Source organism: Periplaneta americana, chromosome 10 (genome assembly GCF_040183065.1).
Source record: "Periplaneta americana isolate PAMFEO1 chromosome 10, P.americana_PAMFEO1_priV1, whole genome shotgun sequence".
Taxonomy (NCBI): Eukaryota; Metazoa; Arthropoda; class Insecta; order Blattodea; family Blattidae; genus Periplaneta; species Periplaneta americana.
Genome location: NC_091126.1, coordinates 161,288,001 through 161,308,695, shown reverse-complemented (window position 1 = coordinate 161,308,695; position 20,695 = coordinate 161,288,001). Strand labels below are relative to the sequence as shown.

Sequence of the window (20,695 nt, the reverse complement as noted above, 5' to 3'; positions counted from 1 at the left end):
CCCACAACTCACAATCTGCTGGGAGATTTACTGGCATGTAAAAGAACTCCTGCGGGAAAAAATTCCTGCACATCCGGCGACGCTGATATAACCTCTGCAGTTGCGAGCGTCGTTAAATAAAACATAACATTTAACACAATCTGCTGGGTTAATATCTGGCGATCTTGCAGGCCAAGTTACAGAAAATGACTACTGATAACACGACCACCAGAACAACCAGAAAGAAACAAACTCGTTATTGTGATGCATGAAATCTCATTTCTTGTGTAACAAGTGAATCCCAGTGTTCGATCACCAAGCTACTTGAAACAGATTAGGTTCGTACAGAGTATAGAGCACAGCACGCTGCAGGGCTAGTACATTCAGTTTCGATAGCCTAGGTGCGCTGTCAGTGCGTTTCTTGGTCAACGCTAACCAATCCTAAGGCTGATTGCAAATATAGAAATTTATAACAAATTTAATCGGACTATTTCTTCATAAATTGAGACAAGACTAACTGTAGTAACTTTCGAGGAATATCACTTTTGTTGACGTCATACAAACTTTTGTCCAATATTCTTTGAGAAGATTAACTCCGTATGTAGATGAAATTATAGGAGTCCATCAGTGTGGTTTTAGGCGTAATAGATCGAATATTGATAAGATTTTTGTATTCGGCAGATGTTGGAGAAAAAATGGGAGTATAAGGTTACAGTACATCAGTTATTCATAGATTTCAAAAATGCATACGACTCGGTTAAGAGAGAAGTTTTATATAACATTCTTATTGAATTTGGTGTTCCCAAGAAACTAGTTCGATTAATTAAAATGTGTCTTAATGAAACTTACAGCAGAGTCCGTATAGGCCAACTTCTGTCTGGTGCTTTCCCAATTCACTGCGGGCTAAGGCAAGGAGATGCACTATCACCTCTACTTTTTAACTTCGCTCTAAAGTACGCCATTAGGAAAGTTCAGGATAACACAGAGGGTTTAAAATTGAACGGGTTACATCAGCTTTTGTCTATGCGGATGACGCGAATATGTTAGGAGAAAATCCGGAAACGATTAGGGAAAAGACGGAAATTCTACCTGAAGCACGTAAAGCGATAGGTTTGGAAGTAAACCCCGAAAAGGCGAAGTATATGATTATGTCTCGTGAGCAGAATATTCTATGAAATGAATATATAAAAATTGGACATTTACCATTCGAAGAGGTGGAAAAATTCAAATACCTTGGAGCAACAGTAACAAATATAAAGGACACTCGGTGGAAATTAAACTGAGAATAAATATGGGAAATGCGTGTTATTATTCGGTTGAGAAGCTTTTGTCATCTGGTCTGCTGTCAAAAAAAACTGAAAGTTAGATTTTATGAAACAGTTATATTACCGGTTGTTCTGTATGGTTGTGAAACTTGGATGTTACTTTGAGAGAGGAACAGAGATTAAGGGTGTTTGAGAAAAAGTTCTTAGGAAAATATCTGGGGCTGAGAGGGATGACGTTACAGGAGAATGGAGAAAGTTACACAACGCCGAACTGCATGCCTTGTATTCTTCACCTGACATAATTAGGAACAATAAATCCAGATGTTTGAGACGGGCAGGAAATGTAGCACGTATGGGCGAATCCAGAAATGCATATAGAGTGTTGGTTGGAAGGCCGGAGGGAAAAAGACCTTTGGGGACGCCCAGACGTAGATGGGTGGATAATATAAAAATGTATTTAAGAGAGGTGGAATATGATGATAGAGACTGGATTAATCTTGCACAGGATAGGGACCGATGGCGGGCTTATGTGAGGGCGGCAATGAAACTTCGGGTTGCTTAAAAGCCATTTATAAGTAAGTAATTACTTCATAAATATCTCTCCATCCATCCCACCTCACTTGCAACCAATTCAGTATTGCTTATCAGGGAATAAGGTAGTGACTATACGTAAAGAAAGAACTCCTAATCTTTTGTAGGTAACTGTCTGATAGAAGCGTTTGGAATGAATGCTTCAGTCTGAGTAAGTTTATACGACTGATATCAGTTACGTCATTCTGAAATCACAGGAGACGAATGATGTTTCATAAAGAAATATTGAAAAGCCAATACAAAATAAAATATAGAAATTTTTTTCTTGAGAAAACTCGAAACAGAACTTCTTCCTCGTCAAATTTGATTGCTGCTATTCGGTCACTGTTCTATTATGACTTGTTTCGAATGACGTTCTCAGCAAACTATCTTTTAAGACATTTACAGAAAATGACACTAAAATAAAACTTTCTTGCGCAATAGTACTACTTAACATCATTTTTCTCCCTACTAAGAAAAATGTTTTAACTCACATGAGGAACGTTATAGCATATAAAGAAATATGGATTTCGCCATATGAAGCAACGTACTTGACTGGGAGATTCATGGGTCATGTTACAGTGGAAAAATTGCAACCTGATAGTATGACGATGCAGGTATTTATGATATTCCACATTTTAAGTTTGTACGTGAGCCTATCAATTACTTCTTGGAGGTTGAAGCGAGAATTGCATAATAAAGAGAAGGAGAAATGTTTAATTTTAAACATAAATGAAGTGTGAAATATGCAAAAAGACCTAAGTGCCAAATTCAATACTTTTCAGGAGAAATTAAGAACTTCATTTGTCACTGAAATAACTGAAATTCAGATGCAGTTTAGGTAGAATAACTCTTCTCGGGTTCTCAGCTAAGTGAGTTGGAGATTTGCTTCCAAGCTTTCGACGGCTAGCTCTTCATTCCCTGAAGAAGATGGCAGAGCTAGCCGTCGAAAGCTTGGAAGCAAATCTCCAACTTACCTGGCTGAGAACCCGAGAAGAGTTATTCTACATCAAACGCCGGGAAAGCCTCAAGTCATACAGATGCAGTTTGTTGCAACAACGTTAACTTAATGCTAAAATTGAACCATAATGAAAATTTGTTAGAAGACAGTTGCTAGATATCAGATTGTGCAACTGAATGCCACTTGCAACTGTTTGAAAGATATTTGAAATAATTAATACTAGTAGTAGTATCAGAGGAATGAAACTTTTTCTCCACGTTCCCCGTGGCATCTTGGACCTGAAATAATAATCTCAAATTTAAAGAAAATTGAACTTGGGTCCTTTTCATATTTCTCTCTTCAAATATTGTATTATATACGGTGATTCACGAGGATTTACCACCAATTACGAAGCTTATTTTCGGAGACATTTTGAGCAAAAAGGTCATATAAACATGTGTCCTAATCTTAAAATTTTGAGATTTACATTAATTTGAAGTTGTTTGTAAAATACCATTATTCTTTAGTTTTAAGGGCCAAAAAAATACCAAAAGAGAATGAACTATTCAGGAGTATCATTTCTTTAATTAGCTAATGTTCTGAAGCTAAAAATGTGTTGTGAATTCCATAGTTGCTTCGTAAAGCCTTTTTTTTTTTTTTTTTTTCGATTTTTAACAACAAATTTACATTTTTCCTACGCATTTATCACAATTGTTACAAATCACGCCACTCTTCTAAATTGTTTAAGACTGTACATTAGGATGCTTAATTAAATGTAAAGAATCAAGTTCCTAAAGTCGTATGATTTGTAACAATTTTTTAATAAATACGTAAGAATGATTCAGTTTTTAGTTAAAATTAAAATAATAAAATCTGTACAAAGCAATTAACAACACGTTTTTAGCTTCAGAACACTTGCCAATTAAAGAAATTACACATCTGAATAGTTCATTCTCTATTTGTAATATTTTTTTACTCGTAGAACTAAAGAAAAAAAAAGATATTTTACTATCAATTTCAAATTAGTGTAACCCTGAAAATAATGAGATCAGGACATATGCTTATATGACATTTGTTTGCTCGGAATGTCTTTGGAAATGAGCTCCGTAAGTGGCAGTAAATCCTCGTGAAACACTCTGTATATTCATTTTTTTTCGATGTTGGTAACTCTATAGCATCTATTAGATGCTGTATGGTTGTGCTAACATATGGAGTTACTTGTCAACAATATGACGCTGAAACGTGTGTTCAGGTTACTGCCCAGCGACAGTCCTGATGTATTTTATATTTGTGATCACACTCACATTCATACAAATTTCCAGACTCTAGACACCCAGGGAATTCCTCTTCTTCAAGAAAAATCCACGGAAAGCCGAGCCCGGGAATCGAACCCGGGATCTCCTGATCTGAAAGCCAGCATGCTGACCAACAGGCCACGGAGGCAGTCGTGTATATTCATTGCAATGAATTTTAACGCGATCGCTAAGTATAATATAACATATTTCGTTTTTGTGCAATTTACAATATTCTAGAGTTCCCTCTTTGATTTAAATTTAATTTTAAGTTTTGGATCAGTTATATAATTTCCTTGGCGCTCGTTCCTTACAATATTACCCTGATTTACAGGCTATAAGATAAATACTGAAACAGTTGTTTATTTATATTTGCATGCAATTTATTGTGTCAACTGACTGTATCTGCATATGTGATAAAAACGAGAAACTAAAGTACCTACTCGCATCGTCCGCTTCTGTCCACAGGCTTGGGCATATAGTTTCTGCTTACCTAACTTGTGTTAAGCGTGACCAAATACTGGGCTTTACTAAAGGTCAGTGCCAGAATTTTTGAGTTTGCGTAGAAAATGAAGAAGATAAGAGTAGTTAAAATTGCTTGTTACCTTTGAAGAAACCTTCATTTTAAATGCTTAGTATTGAATCATTTGTTATTTGTAGCTGCGCTGCAATGTTTGAAAGAGATAACGTACGTACCGTGAGGTTGGTGAGTCCTGTCCGGAGGACCAGGACCAGGGTGTGAGGGCGGACGCCTCCAGGGCGCCCGTCCTTCCGCTGCAGCGTCGCAAGGATCGAGCTCTGCCTGCGTGACGACAGCAACCTCCGGCCTGCCCCACGGTTACAACACTCGCCGTCCCCGACTTGCGATATATCGTTTAGGTATTTGGAAACGATCGAGTCTCGACGAACGACGGATACTCCGTAGAAGTCGGACAGGAGCCTCTGCGCCTCCGAGATCAGGGACTGCTGGCGCACTATGGATGCAGCACTGAACCTCCGACTCGACTTGTTTAATTGGGTATCATTGCGTAGCGGGGGCAGGGAGCCGTGTTTACACGTCGGCCCTCCTCTCTCTGTCGGTTCGCTATCCGGCCGCCGTGCTGTGCATGTGTGGCGCTGTTGCACTATTCCGGACTCGCGCTTATGTTGTAAGGGTGCCAAAAAGGTGTACCACCGAAAAAAAAGACAGAGAAGATCAAGAATAAGAAGGACGAATGGGAAGAAGATAAGAGAGAAAAATACAAAATGAGTTCACTGCCAGAAGCATGTAATAAAACAAGGCTGGCTTACACTCAACACATGTGCGAAGGAAACAAATTTCACAGTGATTTTCAGCACTCGATTTCCTCATCTTGACCCTGAAAGATCGCTCTATTCTTACGTCACTTCCAAACAAAATCAAAATAGGTCTAATTATTCCAATAGAGCCCTTAACCCTTAAACAGTTGCGCCTAACTTTGAAACATAAATTCTTTGAGGGTATATGATATGATATGATATGATATGATATATGATATGATATGATATGATATGATATGATATGATATGATATGATATGATATGATGAGCAAATGCTGGGTAACTTTCGGTGTTGGACCTTGGACTCACTTCACCGGCATTATCACCTTCATCTCATTCAGACGCTAAATAGCCTAAGATGTTGATAAAGCGTCGTAAAATAACCTACTAAAGTAATGATATGATATGATATGATATGATATGATATATGATATGATATATAATATGATATGATATGATATAATATGATATATGATATGATATATCGTCGCCTGAATGCAAGAACTACGTAACTCGAAATTTGCGTATTTTAGTTACCTCTTTTATACCACAGCAAAAATCGCACAAAATGTAATCCAGGATCTAGGTAACTGATCGAACGATACCAGCGACATCTGTTTTCCAATATAACAAATAGGTAAAAGAAAACGAGACATATTCCTTAGTGGAATAAATAAATAAATAGGCGATGTCACAAAATATGATATATCGAGTTACCTAGTTCTTGCATTCAGGCGACGATATGATATGATATGATATGATATGATATGATATGATATATTTCGTCACAGCACTTCTTTACATGTAATGGTGTACCTCACATTTCTGTATCCGGTGCCACCATTAAGATATTATTACAATAACACATTATTTGCAGTACACGTCTACACCAATACTCCCAATTACACTATGTACCTTTTTTCTTATTTGGTCAAACTCCCCTTCAGTATTCCTCCTACATTTCATTTGCTATTCTCTATTTGTTCCTTAATCCTAATATATCTAATATTCTATACTACTTTCACACCCCCTTTATCCCCCAACTACTATTCACTAAAATCTCTAATTCAATTTATCTCTATAAATTATCATATTGCTCAGCACCTATACATTTAATTATTTGTCCTATTTGTTCTTTGACTTTTTCTCCTATCTTTCTCTTATATTCATTTACTGTTCCAACGTTCAAATGTTAGTACTAATTTTATGCTGTCACTTGTTTACTTCTCTTAACCCTTTCTCACTATTTTCTTTAAGGGTATATATACGTGAATGACCAGAAATGTTATCAGAAAACGCAGGCTCTAAATTTCTAAAATTTTATAAGAACCCACAATTGGATAAAATTTACAAGGTACCACAACAAGACTTATTAGAACTTAAATATCTGATAAAAGTATAAAAATTTACTAATAATATTTTTCAAACAGTTTTATCAAAGTATGAAAAAAACAAATAATATTTTTCAAACCAGTTTAATCAAAGTATGAAAAAAAAAACAATTCTGCAGTTACATCATTTGGTAACCATAACATTGTTATGGTCTCTCTGACATCTGTAATATATATATATATATATATATATATATATATATATATATATATATATATATATATATATATATATTTGCCTGTAATAAACACTTATTTCTGAAAAGTAGACTACTCTCAGACATGTAGAGATGTTTATTTTAATTAGTGCTGCTTATGATTAGGTTTTCTCCGGAGCACTTGTTTGCGCGCTTTCAATCGGAGACCTCCGGATTACCTCCGATTGATGCCGCGCAGGTTGTATATGTGCTGTGGCGCAGACATGCACTTTCCGCTGAGCATTCCTTTAATCGGATCAGGTAGTGATTCGAGTCCGCTGACGTCCGCATATCTTTTAAAATAAGTTGTAATTTGTTGTTGTTTAATCTCTCTTTTATGTTAATCTCTCTCTCTTTCTTCGGCTCTTTTTTTGTGTTGCTTAAAGTGCTACGTTAGCTGACAGATTTTTTTTCTAGTTTTGAAATTCATAGTATATGTGGAAAGGCGTATTAGTTTTATGTCATTGATCAAATTAATAACATTCAATCTAACTGCAAAACTAACGCAGAAGTAAAGCTTTTCAGTAGCTAATGTAAACATGTATACTGTAGTTCTCCTAGAAACTCTCGTTTAATCGCAAACAGGGTTTGTCAATTATTATTCTAATCGGTTTAGTTTAACGTAAAATTTATTGAGGGAGCTTCAGAATGGAACAAAAGAAACGTGGGCTATCAATGGGTTAAAATTTACTGTCCATCATAATTTATTCAGATTCCTCACCGGACAGGATTGTGATTATTGTTTTAAAGGGTGTCAGTATTTGAACTGCCTCTTCTAAAACGCGCCACTCTTTCTCTGTAATAAAAATATAAGCGGATATCAACTTAAGAATAATTGTAATCATATTATTACCGCAAGTTTCTTTAGTTTCATTCAGAAACTCAGTATTTTAATCTAAACAGTAAAATATAACTCAAGTTGTCTAAACAGCAAAATATAATAAAGTCATCTTTTAAATATTTCTTATGTTTTTTATTGCCTCGAAAGTTACGTTTTAGAGAAATTTCAAGACTTTTTCCTATACTGTGGGCCTTTGGGAACAATAGCACTTAAACAATTTAAAAAGAAATCGTATCAAATGTTCTGCATAATTGTTTTCAAGTTCGCGTTTGTGCGATCGCTTCAAATGGTCTAACACATTCGAAGCTCCACCACACTTAGAGTAAATTCGCCCACAAAATTTACAATGTGCGACTTTATTATTACATTCAACTAAATTAAAGAACTTCCATGCGACGGATATCCGATTTTGTGCCATTTTATTCCACTCACAACTACAGTCAGTCCGTACGCGCAGGTCGTCCTTGAGCTAACTGTCGCTTCGCTCCGAACCACCGCATCCCTCCGTATGTCCCCTGTTCCACCTACGGTTGTACCGAAGATCACCGGTGGAGAGCTTTATTCGTAATCTCAGATTCCTCCGCGGTAGTAGTCACTCCGATGAGCAGCACTGATTTTAATACAATTAATTTTTTATTTGTCCTGTATAAAATATATTAAAATTTACATAATGTTTTGTGACCTAATTTTTCTATTTTCAAAGAAAAGAGCATTATTGTAGTCTACCCTTTGCATAAAGGCATGTTAAATCACTGTACAAAATTTCAGAATTCTATCTGTAATGGTTGTGGAGTTATGAAATAATATGTGTGAAAATTTAAAAATTTTGAAAAATTCAATTTAAAGTAAAAAATGAATTCTAAAAAATATTATTAGTAACCTTTTCCTACTTTTATCAGATATTTAAGCTCTAATAAGTCTTGTTGTGGCACCTTGTAATTTTTGTCCAATTGTGAGTTAATTTCCTTTTAAAATTTTAATAATTTAGAGCCTGCATTTTCTGATAATATTTGTGGTCTTTCACGTACATATACCCTTAAGATGGTTTTCCTCCATAACTGAAGGACATTTCTCAAGTCTAAAGGAATGCTAGTAGAAAATCTATGTTGGTCCTAGCAGGGTATTTCAGAACAAAAATTAGGTTATTTTATATTTTATTATTATTGTGTTAAATTGTATTGTGTATTCTTATTGTATTATGTATATAATTGTATTGTGTATTGTAATTATATTGTGTATTGTTTATATTGTGTATACCACTGCCACTGGGTGCTTGCCCACTTGCAGTGTAAATAAATACATACATTATAACATTAAGAGCCGCGCGGGGTGTTGCTGACACCCCAAATATAAATGGTTATTATGGACTAATTTGTTGGTGAACAATTAAAATCTCGCTCTTTTTTATTTATTCAACTACATGAATACTTTAACACCTACCACAATATTATTATTAATGTACAGGAGCGGCAAAAAAAAAAAAAAAAACCGGACCGATTCTTGTAACTGATTTCAGAGCCTTGTTGTATTGTATTGTATTTATTAACATCCCATGGTATTCATACATTGCTTCACTGCTAGAATATGGAACAAATAAAAAAAAATAATATTATTATAAAGTCTTAATTTATAGCCACAGTCTAAATGAAATATGTATACAGAAGAGATTTACAATATAGTCTACTAGTACAACAAAAAGTTTTAGTATCAATTTCATGAAGCGTTATTGAATTTTATGAATTCACCTACAGAATAGAAGGCGTGAGAAATTAGGTACTTCTTTAATTTAGCCCTAAATAATCTTATGTTTTGAGTTTCAGTTTTATATCGTTATGGGGCTATTAAAAATTGTTACTGCCATATAACGCACTCCTTTTTGATAGCACGATAGACTTGCCGATCATATATCATATCATATCATATCACATATCATATCATATCATATATCATATCATATCATATATCATATATCATATATCATATATCATATATCATATCATATCATATCATATCATATCATATCATATCATATCATATCATATCATATCATATCATATCATATCATATCACATCACACCATATCACATCACATCACATCACATCATATCACATCATATCATATCACATCATATCATATATCATATATCATATATCATATCATATCATATCATATCATATCATATCATATCATATCATATCATATCATGTCATGTCATGTCACATGTCATATCATATATCATGTCATGTCATGTCACATGTCATATCATATATCATATCATATATCATATCATATCATATCATATCATATCATATCATATCATATCATATCATATCATATCATATCATATCATATCATATCATATCATATCATATCATATATCATATCATATATCATATCATATATCATATCATATATCATATCATATATCATATCATATATCATATCATATATCATATCATATATCATATCATATATCATATATCATATATCATATATCATATATCATATATCATATCATATCATATCATATCATATCATATCATATCATATCATATCATATCATATCATATCATATCATATCATATTCCTTGTGCTTGGCTAGTCAAAACTGGTTCGTATGTTTCGCGGCTAGCCAACCAAAATTTAATTCCTAAAATAGGCAACACTTCTAGCTCTTCAGCGATACGATAACCAATACCAAGGAATCACATAACGTGCCACGTAAGTTATGCATTTTGTTTCAAGTATCACACCAGAAGAGGTGTTTGCCTTGTCAGGTTTTCAGATCAAACATGAGGAGGACAGCCTCCAATAATACTAAATCATTAAATTCAAATATTATATAAACACAACAGAAATTATTAGATTAACTGACCAGTGAAATTTTGGTCTTCTGAAAAAAATTGTTTGAATTCACCTACAATTCTCCTAATTGAAACTTCAGCCCATTAACACTTCAAGTCGCCCTTGGTAGCATACTTGGTAAAGCGCTGGCTTTCTATGCTCGAGGTTGCGGGTTCGATCCTGGCCTAGGTCGATTGTATTTAAGTGTGTTTCAATGCGACAGGCTCATGTCAGTAGATTTAGTGACATGTAAAAGAACTCCCGCGGGACAAAATTCCGGCACACCGGCGACACGATATAACCTCTGCAGTTGCGAATGTCTTTAAATAAACCATAATTTGTATTTGTTTGACATTTCAATATATAAGTCTTAGTAATCGACAGGGTAGAGTTGCGTTGGCTTATTGAAAGGCTGAATTGTCACCATGACTTCTTGTATTGAATATACTAATAAGGACACTTGTTTAAAAACTTGGATGTTAAAAGATCGAGACAATTTATAAAGTTCGTGTAATTCTGTCTGTAACGGTTGAGATATTTGTCTAGATCATACATGGGCACAATTTTCGGTTACGTGAGGCACTCGATTTGAAATAGTTTGTTTACTAGGAGAGGAGACTGCAGAGTAGGATGGGAAATATAAACTGGTGTGACCTGCGTCACCTTATCGTAATCGCTAAGGCGGTCAGTGGCGAATTATTAGGAAAGCGCTTGGTTAACGTGAGACTCTCGGAAACTTTTATTCAATTTGGCAAATTAATTCGGTAGCTTTAATCATAAACCTCTTGACTGTTTCTCCGTCGCTGAATTGATTTAAATCACAGACGAGAAATTGCGTAACTAGCCAATAATATTCCATCACGTTGTCTACGTTTATTTTCTTAAATATTCTGGTGTTTCTCAAGATTACTTACTAGATTTGCACGTTCTCGACCTAAAATAATTTCAGAAAATCATATTTCGTTTTCTACGCACATTTAATATTTTGTATAAATTTCTTTTGGAAATAATACGTACAAACAACATTTAATTCCTCGTACCTTTTAATGTAGCGTGTTTAAGGTATAATGTCGTATTTAGTATACTATGCAAATGTTAAGATCGTAAATTTTCTTCGGAATAGTACGAAAAAATAACATTTAATTTGTCTTACCTTCTAATTCAGCATGTTCTTTATGACAGAAGGATTAATGTCGCTGTATATTAAATTTATTAATGCCTAATAGGATTTTCGAGCATAACATACATCGTATGTTCTCCCCTTCTAAACAGCAAAAAACTCTTCCTCCCATTTCTCATAAAATGATCGTATTCTAACGCGTACACACTGCTTTGATAATGCCATTATGCCACCACTGATATTGCTTATGAAACTGATATGGAACCTGCCCACGCCTAGGAGCTGCGTGAGGGAGGAAAGGGGACTGAAAAATTCCACTCAGAGCGATAAGCTCTGTGAGGGTCAGTGAGGCACAAATCCTCAAGTGAGGCACGATGCCCAAGTATGGTCTAGATGCTGATTGAGAATTGATAGATGATATTTTAGCCCAAGTTGAAGTTGAGACCGGAGGTGATGGTTGGATTCTGAGTTCGCTTTGTAGTATTGGTTCCGGCGTGGTGAGGTTAGCGTATGAAATAAACTTTGGGCATTGTAAGCGACGATACTCGTAAGAACTAGTTGAGTTTAAACCAGCCATGCAAAACGTATCCAGCAAAGTAGGCGAGCGACATCACCTGATTTTTAGCGATTTGACTCTGCAAATGTCATCTTGTAAGTAAAACCGAATTACGAATGTTTTAAATGCTAGGACACTATTAAAATCCAAAATCTCCTTGACATCCCAATCATAAGGTAGCCGGAAATCTGTGATATTCACTGATTTACACTTCACCACAAATTACCGATGTCATACTGTTGGAAGACACATTCTCGTGCGATGATGGTGAAATGATCGACGGGGAAGTGGAGAACTGGAATCCTAACTTGGACTTGCCGGTGTTTGAACTCGCGACTCCAGAGCGCAAGGCGATTCAGACGGTCACGGAGAATTAAGTGGCACGAGGCTGAAGCACACTGCTTCAATGTCTGTCAGTGACACACGCTTCTAAATTTAGTGTTCGCAACGTGTCACCCCACAGATCGAGTGGGATGACGTGTCTAGGATTTAGAACAGTGGCGGATTGCATACCGAAATGAGTCATCACAAAGTAGAATTGAATTACTAGTGTAGACGAGTGTGATATGCACGCGGACTGGATGAAGATGAAGTTCCAGAACGTTATACATCATCACGCTTAAGCTTTCAAGCTGTGGATTGAATGAAGTTTACATTGCTTGTCAGTAGGATGTTGCTTTGAAATATAATAATAGTAGTAGTAGCAGTAATGATAATAAAAAATAATAACTAATAAAATAATAATAGGTATAATAATATTAGCAATAGTAATATATAGTGGGTCCAGTAGTACTAATAGTAGGTTTAATAGAAGTAATAGTAGTGATATTAGGTCTAGTATTAGTAATAATATGTCTAGTAGTAATAATAGTAGATCCAGTAGTAGTGATAGTAGTAATAGTAGGTCCATTAATAGTAATACTAGGTCCAGTAGAAGCAATAATAGTAATAGTAGGTCCAGTAGAAGCAATAGTAATAAAATAATAGATCCAGTAGAAGTAATGGTAGCAATAGTAGATCCAGTAGAAGTAATGGTAGTATTAGTAGGTCTAGTTGTAATAGTAGATCCAGTAGTAGTAATAGCTGAAGTATGTAGTAGTAATAGTGGATCCAATAGAAGCAATAGTAGGTTCCGTAGAAGTAATGGTAGTAATAGTATGTCCAGTAGATGTAATGGTAGTATAGGTCTAGTTGTAATAGTAGATGTAGTAGTAGTAATAGTAGGTCTAATATAAGTAATAGTAGTAATAATAGGTCTAGTAGTAGTAATAGTAGGTTCATTATTAGTAACACTATGTCCAGTAGAAGCAATAATACTAACAGTATGTCCAGTAGAAGCAATAGTAATAAAATAGTAGTTCCAGTAGAAGTAATGATAATAATAGTAGATCCAGTAGAAGTAATGGTAGTATTAGTAGGTCTAGTTGTAATAGTAGATCCAGTAGTAGTAATAGCTGAAGTATGTAGTAGTAATAGTGGATCCAATAGAAGCAATAGTAGGTTCCGTAGAAGTAATGGTAGTAATAGTATGTCCAGTAGATGTAATGGTAGTATAGGTCTAGTTGTAATAGTAGATGTAGTAGTAGTAATAGTAGGTCTAATATAAGTAATAGTAGTAATAATAGGTCTAGTAGTAGTAATAGTAGGTTCATTATTAGTAATACTATGTCCAGTAGAAGCAATAATACTAACAGTATGTCCAGTAGAAGCAATAGTAATAAAATAGTAGTTCCAGTAGAAGTAATGATAATAATAGTAGATCCAGTAGAAGTAATGATAATAATAGTAGATCCAGTAGAAGTAATGGTAGTATTAGTAGATCTAGTTGTAATAGTAGATCCAGTAGTAGTAATAGCTGAAGTATGTAGTAGTAATAGTGGATCCAATAGAAGCAATAGTAGGTTCAGTAGAAGTAATGGTAGTAATAGTATGTCCAGTAGATGTAATGGTAGTATTAGGTCTAGTTGTAATAGTAGATGTAGTACTAGTAATAGTAGGTCTAATATAAGTAATAGTAGTAATAATAGGTCTAGTAGTAGTAATAGTAGGTTCATGATTAGTAATACTATGTCCAGTAGAAGCAATAATACTAACAGTATGTCCAGTAGAAGCAATAGTAATAAAATAGTAGTTCCAGTAGAAGTAATGATAATAATAGTAGATCCAGTAGAAGTAATGGTAGTATTAGTAGATCTAGTTGTAATAGTAGATCCAGTAGTTGTAATAGCTGAAGTATGTAGTAGTAATAGTGGATCCAATAGAAGCAATAGTAGGTTCAGTAGAAGTAATGGTAGTAATAGTATGTCCAGTAGATGTAATGGCAGTATTAGGTCTAGTTGTAATAGTAGATCTAGTAGTAGTAATAGTAGGTCTACTATAAGTAATAGTAGTAATAATAGGTCTAGTAGTAGTAATAGTAGGTTCATTATTAGTAATACTATGTCCAGTAGAAGCAATAATACTAACAGTATGTCCAGTAGAAGCAATAGTAATAAAATAGTAGTTCCAGTAGAAGTAATGATAATAATAGTAGATCCAGTAGAAGTAATGGTAGTATTAGTAGATCTAGTTGTAATAGTAGATCCAGTAGTTGTAATAGCTGAAGTATGTAGTAGTAATAGTGGATCCAATAGAAGCAATAGTAGGTTCAGTAGAAGTAATGGTAGTAATAGTATGTCCAGTAGATGTAATGGCAGTATTAGGTCTAGTTGTAATAGTAGATCTAGTAGTAGTAATAGTAGGTCTACTATAAGTAATAGTAGTAATAATAGGTCTAGTAGTAGTAATAGTAGGTTCATTATTAGTAATACTATGTCCAGTAGAAGCAATAATACTAACAGTATGTCCAGTAGAAGCGATAGTAATAAAATAGTAGTTCCAGTAGAAGTAATGATAATAATAGTAGATCCAGTAGAAGTAATGGTAGTATTAGTAGGTCTAGTTGTAATAGTAGATCTAGTAGTAGTAATATCTGAAGTATGTAGTAGTAATAGTGGATCGAATAGAAGCAATAGTAGGTTCAGTAGAATTAATGGTAGTAATAGTATGTCCAGTAGATGTAATGGTAGTATAGGTCTAGTTGTAATAATAGATCTAGTAGTAGTAATAGAAGGTCTAATATAAGTAATAGTAGTAATAATAGGTCTAGTAGTAGTAATAGTAGGTTCATTATTAGTAATACTATGTCCAGTAGAAGCAATAATACTAACAGTATGTCCAGTAGAAGCAATAGTAATAAAATAGTAGTTCCAGTAGAAGTAATGATAATAATAGTAGATCCAGTAGAAGTAATGATAATAATAGTAGATCCAGTAGAAGTAATGGTAGTATTAGTAGATCTAGTTGTAATAGTAGATCCAGTAGTAGTAATAGCTGAAGTATGTAGTAGTAATAGTGGATCCAATAGAAGCAATAGTAGGTTCAGTAGAAGTAATGGTAGTAATAGTATGTCCAGTAGATGTAATGGTAGTATTAGGTCTAGTTGTAATAGTAGATGTAGTACTAGTAATAGTAGGTCTAATATAAGTAATAGTAGTAATAATAGGTCTAGTAGTAGTAATAGTAGGTTCATTATTAGTAATACTATGTCCAGTAGAAGCAATAATACTAACAGTATGTCCAGTAGAAGCAATAGTAATAAAATAGTAGTTCCAGTAGAAGTAATGATAATAATAGTAGATCCAGTAGAAGTAATGGTAGTATTAGTAGGTCTAGTTGTAATAGTAGATCCAGTAGTAGTAATAGCTGAAGTATGTAGTAGTAATAGTGGATCCAATAGAAGCAATAGTAGGTTCAGTAGAAGTAATGTTAGTAATAGTATGTCCAGTAGATGTAATGGTAGTATTAGGTCTAGTTGTAATAGTAGATGTAGTAGTAGTAATAGTAGGTCTAATATAAGTAATAGTAGTAATAATAGGTCTAGTAGTAGTAATAGTAGGTTCATTATTAGTAATACTATGTCCAGTAGAAGCAATAATACTAACAGTATGTCCAGTAGAAGCAATAGTAATAAAATAGTAGTTCCAGTAGAAGTAATGATAATAATAGCAGATCCAGTAGAAGTAATGGTAGTATTAGTAGGTCTAGTTGTAATAGTAGATCCAGTAGTAGTAATAGCTGAAGTATGTAGTACTAATAGTGGATCCAATAGAAGCAATAGTAGGTTCCGTAGAATTAATGGTAGTAATAGTATGTCCAGTAGATGTAATGGTAGTATAGGTCTAGTTGTAATAGTAGATCTAGTAGTAGTAATAGAAGGTCTAATATAAGTAATAGTAGTAATAATAGGTCTAGTAGTAGTAATAGTAGGTTCATTATTAGTAATACTATGTCCAGTAGAAGCAATAATACTAACAGTATGTCCAGTAGAAGCAATAGTAATAAAATAGTAGTTCCAGTAGAAGTAATGATAATAATAGTAGATCCAGTAGAAGTAATGGTAGTATTAGTAGGTCTAGTTGTAATAGTAAATCCAGTAGTAGTAATAGCTGAAGAATGTAGTAGTAATAGTGGATCCAATATAAGCAATAGTGGGTTCAGTAGAAGTAATGGTAGTATTAGGTCTAGTTGTAATAGTAGATCTAGTAGTAGTAATAGTAGGTCTAATATAAGTAATAGTAGTAATAATAGGTCTAGTAGTAGTAATAGTAGGTTCATTATTAGTAATACTATGTCCAGTAGAAGCAATAATACTAACAGTATGTCCAGTAGAAGCAATAGTAATAAAATAGTAGTTCCAGTAGAAGTAATGATAGTAATAGTAGATCCAGTAGAAGTAATGGTAGTATTAGTAGGTCTAGTTGTAATAGTAGATCCAGTAGTAGTAATAGCTGAAGTATGTAGTAGTAATAGTGGATCCAATAGAAGCAATAGTGGGTTCAGTAGAAGTAATGGTAGTAATAGTATGTCCAGTAGATGTAATGGTAGTATTAGGTCTAGTTGTAATAGTAGATCTAGTAGTAGTAATAGTAGGTCTAATATAAGTAATAGTAGTAATAATAGGTCTAGTAGTAGTAATAGTAGGTTCATTATTAGTAATACTATGTCCAGTAGAAGCAATAATACTAACAGTATGTCCAGTAGAAGCAATAGTAATAAAATAGTAGTTCCAGTAGAAGTAATGATAGTAATAGTAGATCCAGTAGAAGTAATGGTAGTATTAGTAGGTCTAGTTGTAATAGTAGATCCAGTAGTAGTAATAGCTGAAGTATGTAGTAGTAATAGTGGATCCAATAGAAGCAATAGTGGGTTCAGTAGAAGTAATGGTAGTATTAGGTCTAGTTGTAATAGTAGATCTAGTAGTAGTAATAGTAGGTCTAATATAAGTAATAGTAGTAATAATAGGTCTAGTAGTAGTAATAGTAGGTTCATTATTAGTAATACTATGTCCAGTAGAAGCAATAATACTAACAGTATGTCCAGTAGAAGCAATAGTAATAAAATAGTAGTTCCAGTAGAAGTAATGATAGTAATAGTAGATCCAGTAGAAGTAATGGTAGTATTAGTAGGTCTAGTTGTAATAGTAGATCCAGTAGTAGTAATAGCTGAAGTATGTAGTAGTAATAGTGGATCCAATTGAAGCAATAGTAGGTTCAGTAGAAGTAATGGTAGTAATAGTATGTCCAGTAGATGTAATGGTAGTATAGGACTAGTTGTAATAGTAGATGTAGTAGTAGTAATAATAGGTCTAATATAAGTAATAGTAGTAATAATAGGTCCAGTAGTAGTAATAGTAGGTTCATTATTAGTAATACTATGTCCAGTGGAAGCAATAATACTAACAGTATGTCCAGTAGAAGCAATAGTAATAAAATAGTAGTTCCAGTAGAAGTAATGATAATAATAGTAGATCCAGTAGAAGTAATGGTAGTATTAGTAGGTCTAGTTGTAATAGTAGATCCAGTAGTAGTAATAGCTGAAGTATGTAGTAGTAATAGTGGATCCAATTGAAGCAATAGTAGGTTCAGTAGAAGTAATGGTAGTAATAGTATGTCCAGTAGATGTAATGGTAGTATAGGTCTAGTTGTAATAGTAGATGTAGTAGTAATAATAGGTCTAATATAAGTAACAGTAGTAATAATAGGTCTAGTAGTAGTAATAGTAGGTTCATTATTAGTAACACTATGTCCAGTAGAAGCAATAATACTAACAGTATGTCCAGTAGAAGCAATAGTAATAAAATAGTAGTTCCAGTAGAAGTAATGATAATAATAGTAGATCCAGTAGAAGTAATGGTAGTATTAGTAGGTCTAGTTGTAATAGTAGATCCAGTAGTAGTAATAGCTGAAGTATGTAGTAGTAATAGTGGATCCAATAGAAGCAATAGTAGGTTCCGTAGAAGTAATGGTAGTAATAGTATGTCCAGTAGATGTAATGGTAGTATAGGTCTAGTTGTAATAGTAGATGTAGTAGTAGTAATAGTAGGTCTAATATAAGTAATAGTAGTAATAATAGGTCTAGTAGTAGTAATAGTAGGTTCATTATTAGTAATACTATGTCCAGTAGAAGCAATAATACTAACAGTATGTCCAGTAGAAGCAATAGTAATAAAATAGTAGTTCCAGTAGAAGTAATGATAATAATAGTAGATCCAGTAGAAGTAATGATAATAATAGTAGATCCAGTAGAAGTAATGGTAGTATTAGTAGATCTAGTTGTAATAGTAGATCCAGTAGTAGTAATAGCTGAAGTATGTAGTAGTAATAGTGGATCCAATAGAAGCAATAGTAGGTTCAGTAGAAGTAATGGTAGTAATAGTATGTCCAGTAGATGTAATGGTAGTATTAGGTCTAGTTGTAATAGTAGATGTAGTACTAGTAATAGTAGGTCTAATATAAGTAATAGTAGTAATAATAGGTCTAGTAGTAGTAATAGTAGGTTCATTATTAGTAATACTATGTCCAGTAGAAGCAATAATACTAACAGTATGTCCAGTAGAAGCAATAGTAATAAAATAGTAGTTCCAGTAGAAGTAATGATAGTAATAGTAGATCCAGTAGAAGTAATGGTAGTATTAGTAGGTCTAGTTGTAATAGTAGATCCAGTAGTAGTAATAGCTGAAGTATGTAGTAGTAATAGTGGATCCAATAGAAGCAATAGTGGGTTCAGTAGAAGTAATGGTAGTATTAGGTCTAGTTGTAATAGTAGATCTAGTAGTAGTAATAGTAGGTCTAATATAAGTAATAGTAGTAATAATAGGTCTAGTAGTAGTAATAGTAGGTTCATTATTAGTAATACTATGTCCAGTAGAAGCAATAATAATAACAGTATGTCCAGTAGAAGCAATAGTAAGAAAATAGTAGTTCCAGTAGAAGTAATGATAATAATAGTAGATCCAGTAGAAGTAATGGTAGTATTAGTAGGTCTAGTTGTAATAGTAGATCCAGTAGTAGTAATAGCTGAAGTATGTAGTAGTAATAGTGGATCCAATTGAAGCAATAGTAGGTTCACTAGAAGTAATGGTAGTAATAGTATGTCCAGTAGATGTAATGGTAGTATAGGTCTAGTTGTAATAGTAGATGTAGTAGTAATAATAGGTCTAATATAAGTAATAGTAGTAATAATAGGTCTAGTAGTAGTAATAGTAGGTTCATTATTAGTAATACTATGTCCAGTAGAAGCAATAATAATAACAGTATGTCCAGTAGAAGCAATAGTAATAAAATAGTAGTTCCAGTAGAAGTAATGATAATAATAGTAGATCCAGTAGAAGTAATGGTAGTATTAGTAGGTCTAGTTGTAATAGTAGATCCAGTAGTAGTAATAGCTGAAGTATGTAGTAGTAATAGTGGATCCAATTGAAGCAATAGTAGGTTCAGTAGAAGTAATGGTAGTAATAGTATGTCCAGTAGATGTAATGGTAGTATAGGTCTAGTTGTAATAGTAGATGTAGTAGTAGTAATAGTAGGTCTAATATAAGTAATAGTAGTAATAATAGGTCTAGTAGTAGTAATAGTAGGTTCATTATTAGTAATACTATGTCCAGTAAAAGCAATAATACTAACAGTATGTCCAGTAGAAGCAATAGTAATAAAATAGTAGTTCCAGTAGAAGTAATGATAATAATAGTAGATCCAGTAGAAGTAATGGTAGTATTAGTAGGTCTAGTTGTAATAGTAGATCCAGTAGTAGTAATAGCTGAAGTATGTAGTAGTAATAGTGGATCCAATTGAAGCAATAGTAGGTTCAGTAGAAGTAATGGTAGTAATAGTATGTCCAGTAGATGTAATGGTAGTATAGGACTAGTTGTAATAGTAGATGTAGTAGTAGTAATAATAGGTCTAATATAAGTAATAGTAGTAATAATAGGTCCAGTAGTAGTAATAGTAGGTTCATTATTAGTAATACTATGTCCAGTAGAAGCAATAATACTAACAGTATGTCCAGTAGAAGCAATAGTAA

General features: G+C 33.5%; 1 protein-coding gene across 4 annotated transcripts in view; it reads right to left on the bottom strand.

Moving 5' to 3' along the window:
• Window positions 1-20,695, bottom strand: part of LOC138708117 (mucin-4-like) — a 203,161-nt gene that overhangs the window by 76,468 nt on the left and 105,998 nt on the right. For 3 of the 4 annotated variants that reach the window (XM_069838321.1, XM_069838322.1, XM_069838324.1), the window contains exon 5: window positions 4,743-5,186. The exons of the other annotated variant lie outside the window; for it this stretch is intronic. In XM_069838321.1, the coding sequence (XP_069694422.1) occupies window positions 4,743-5,186 (444 nt within the window). The remainder of the gene's footprint in view (window positions 1-4,742; window positions 5,187-20,695) is intronic. 4 annotated transcript variants of the gene reach the window in all.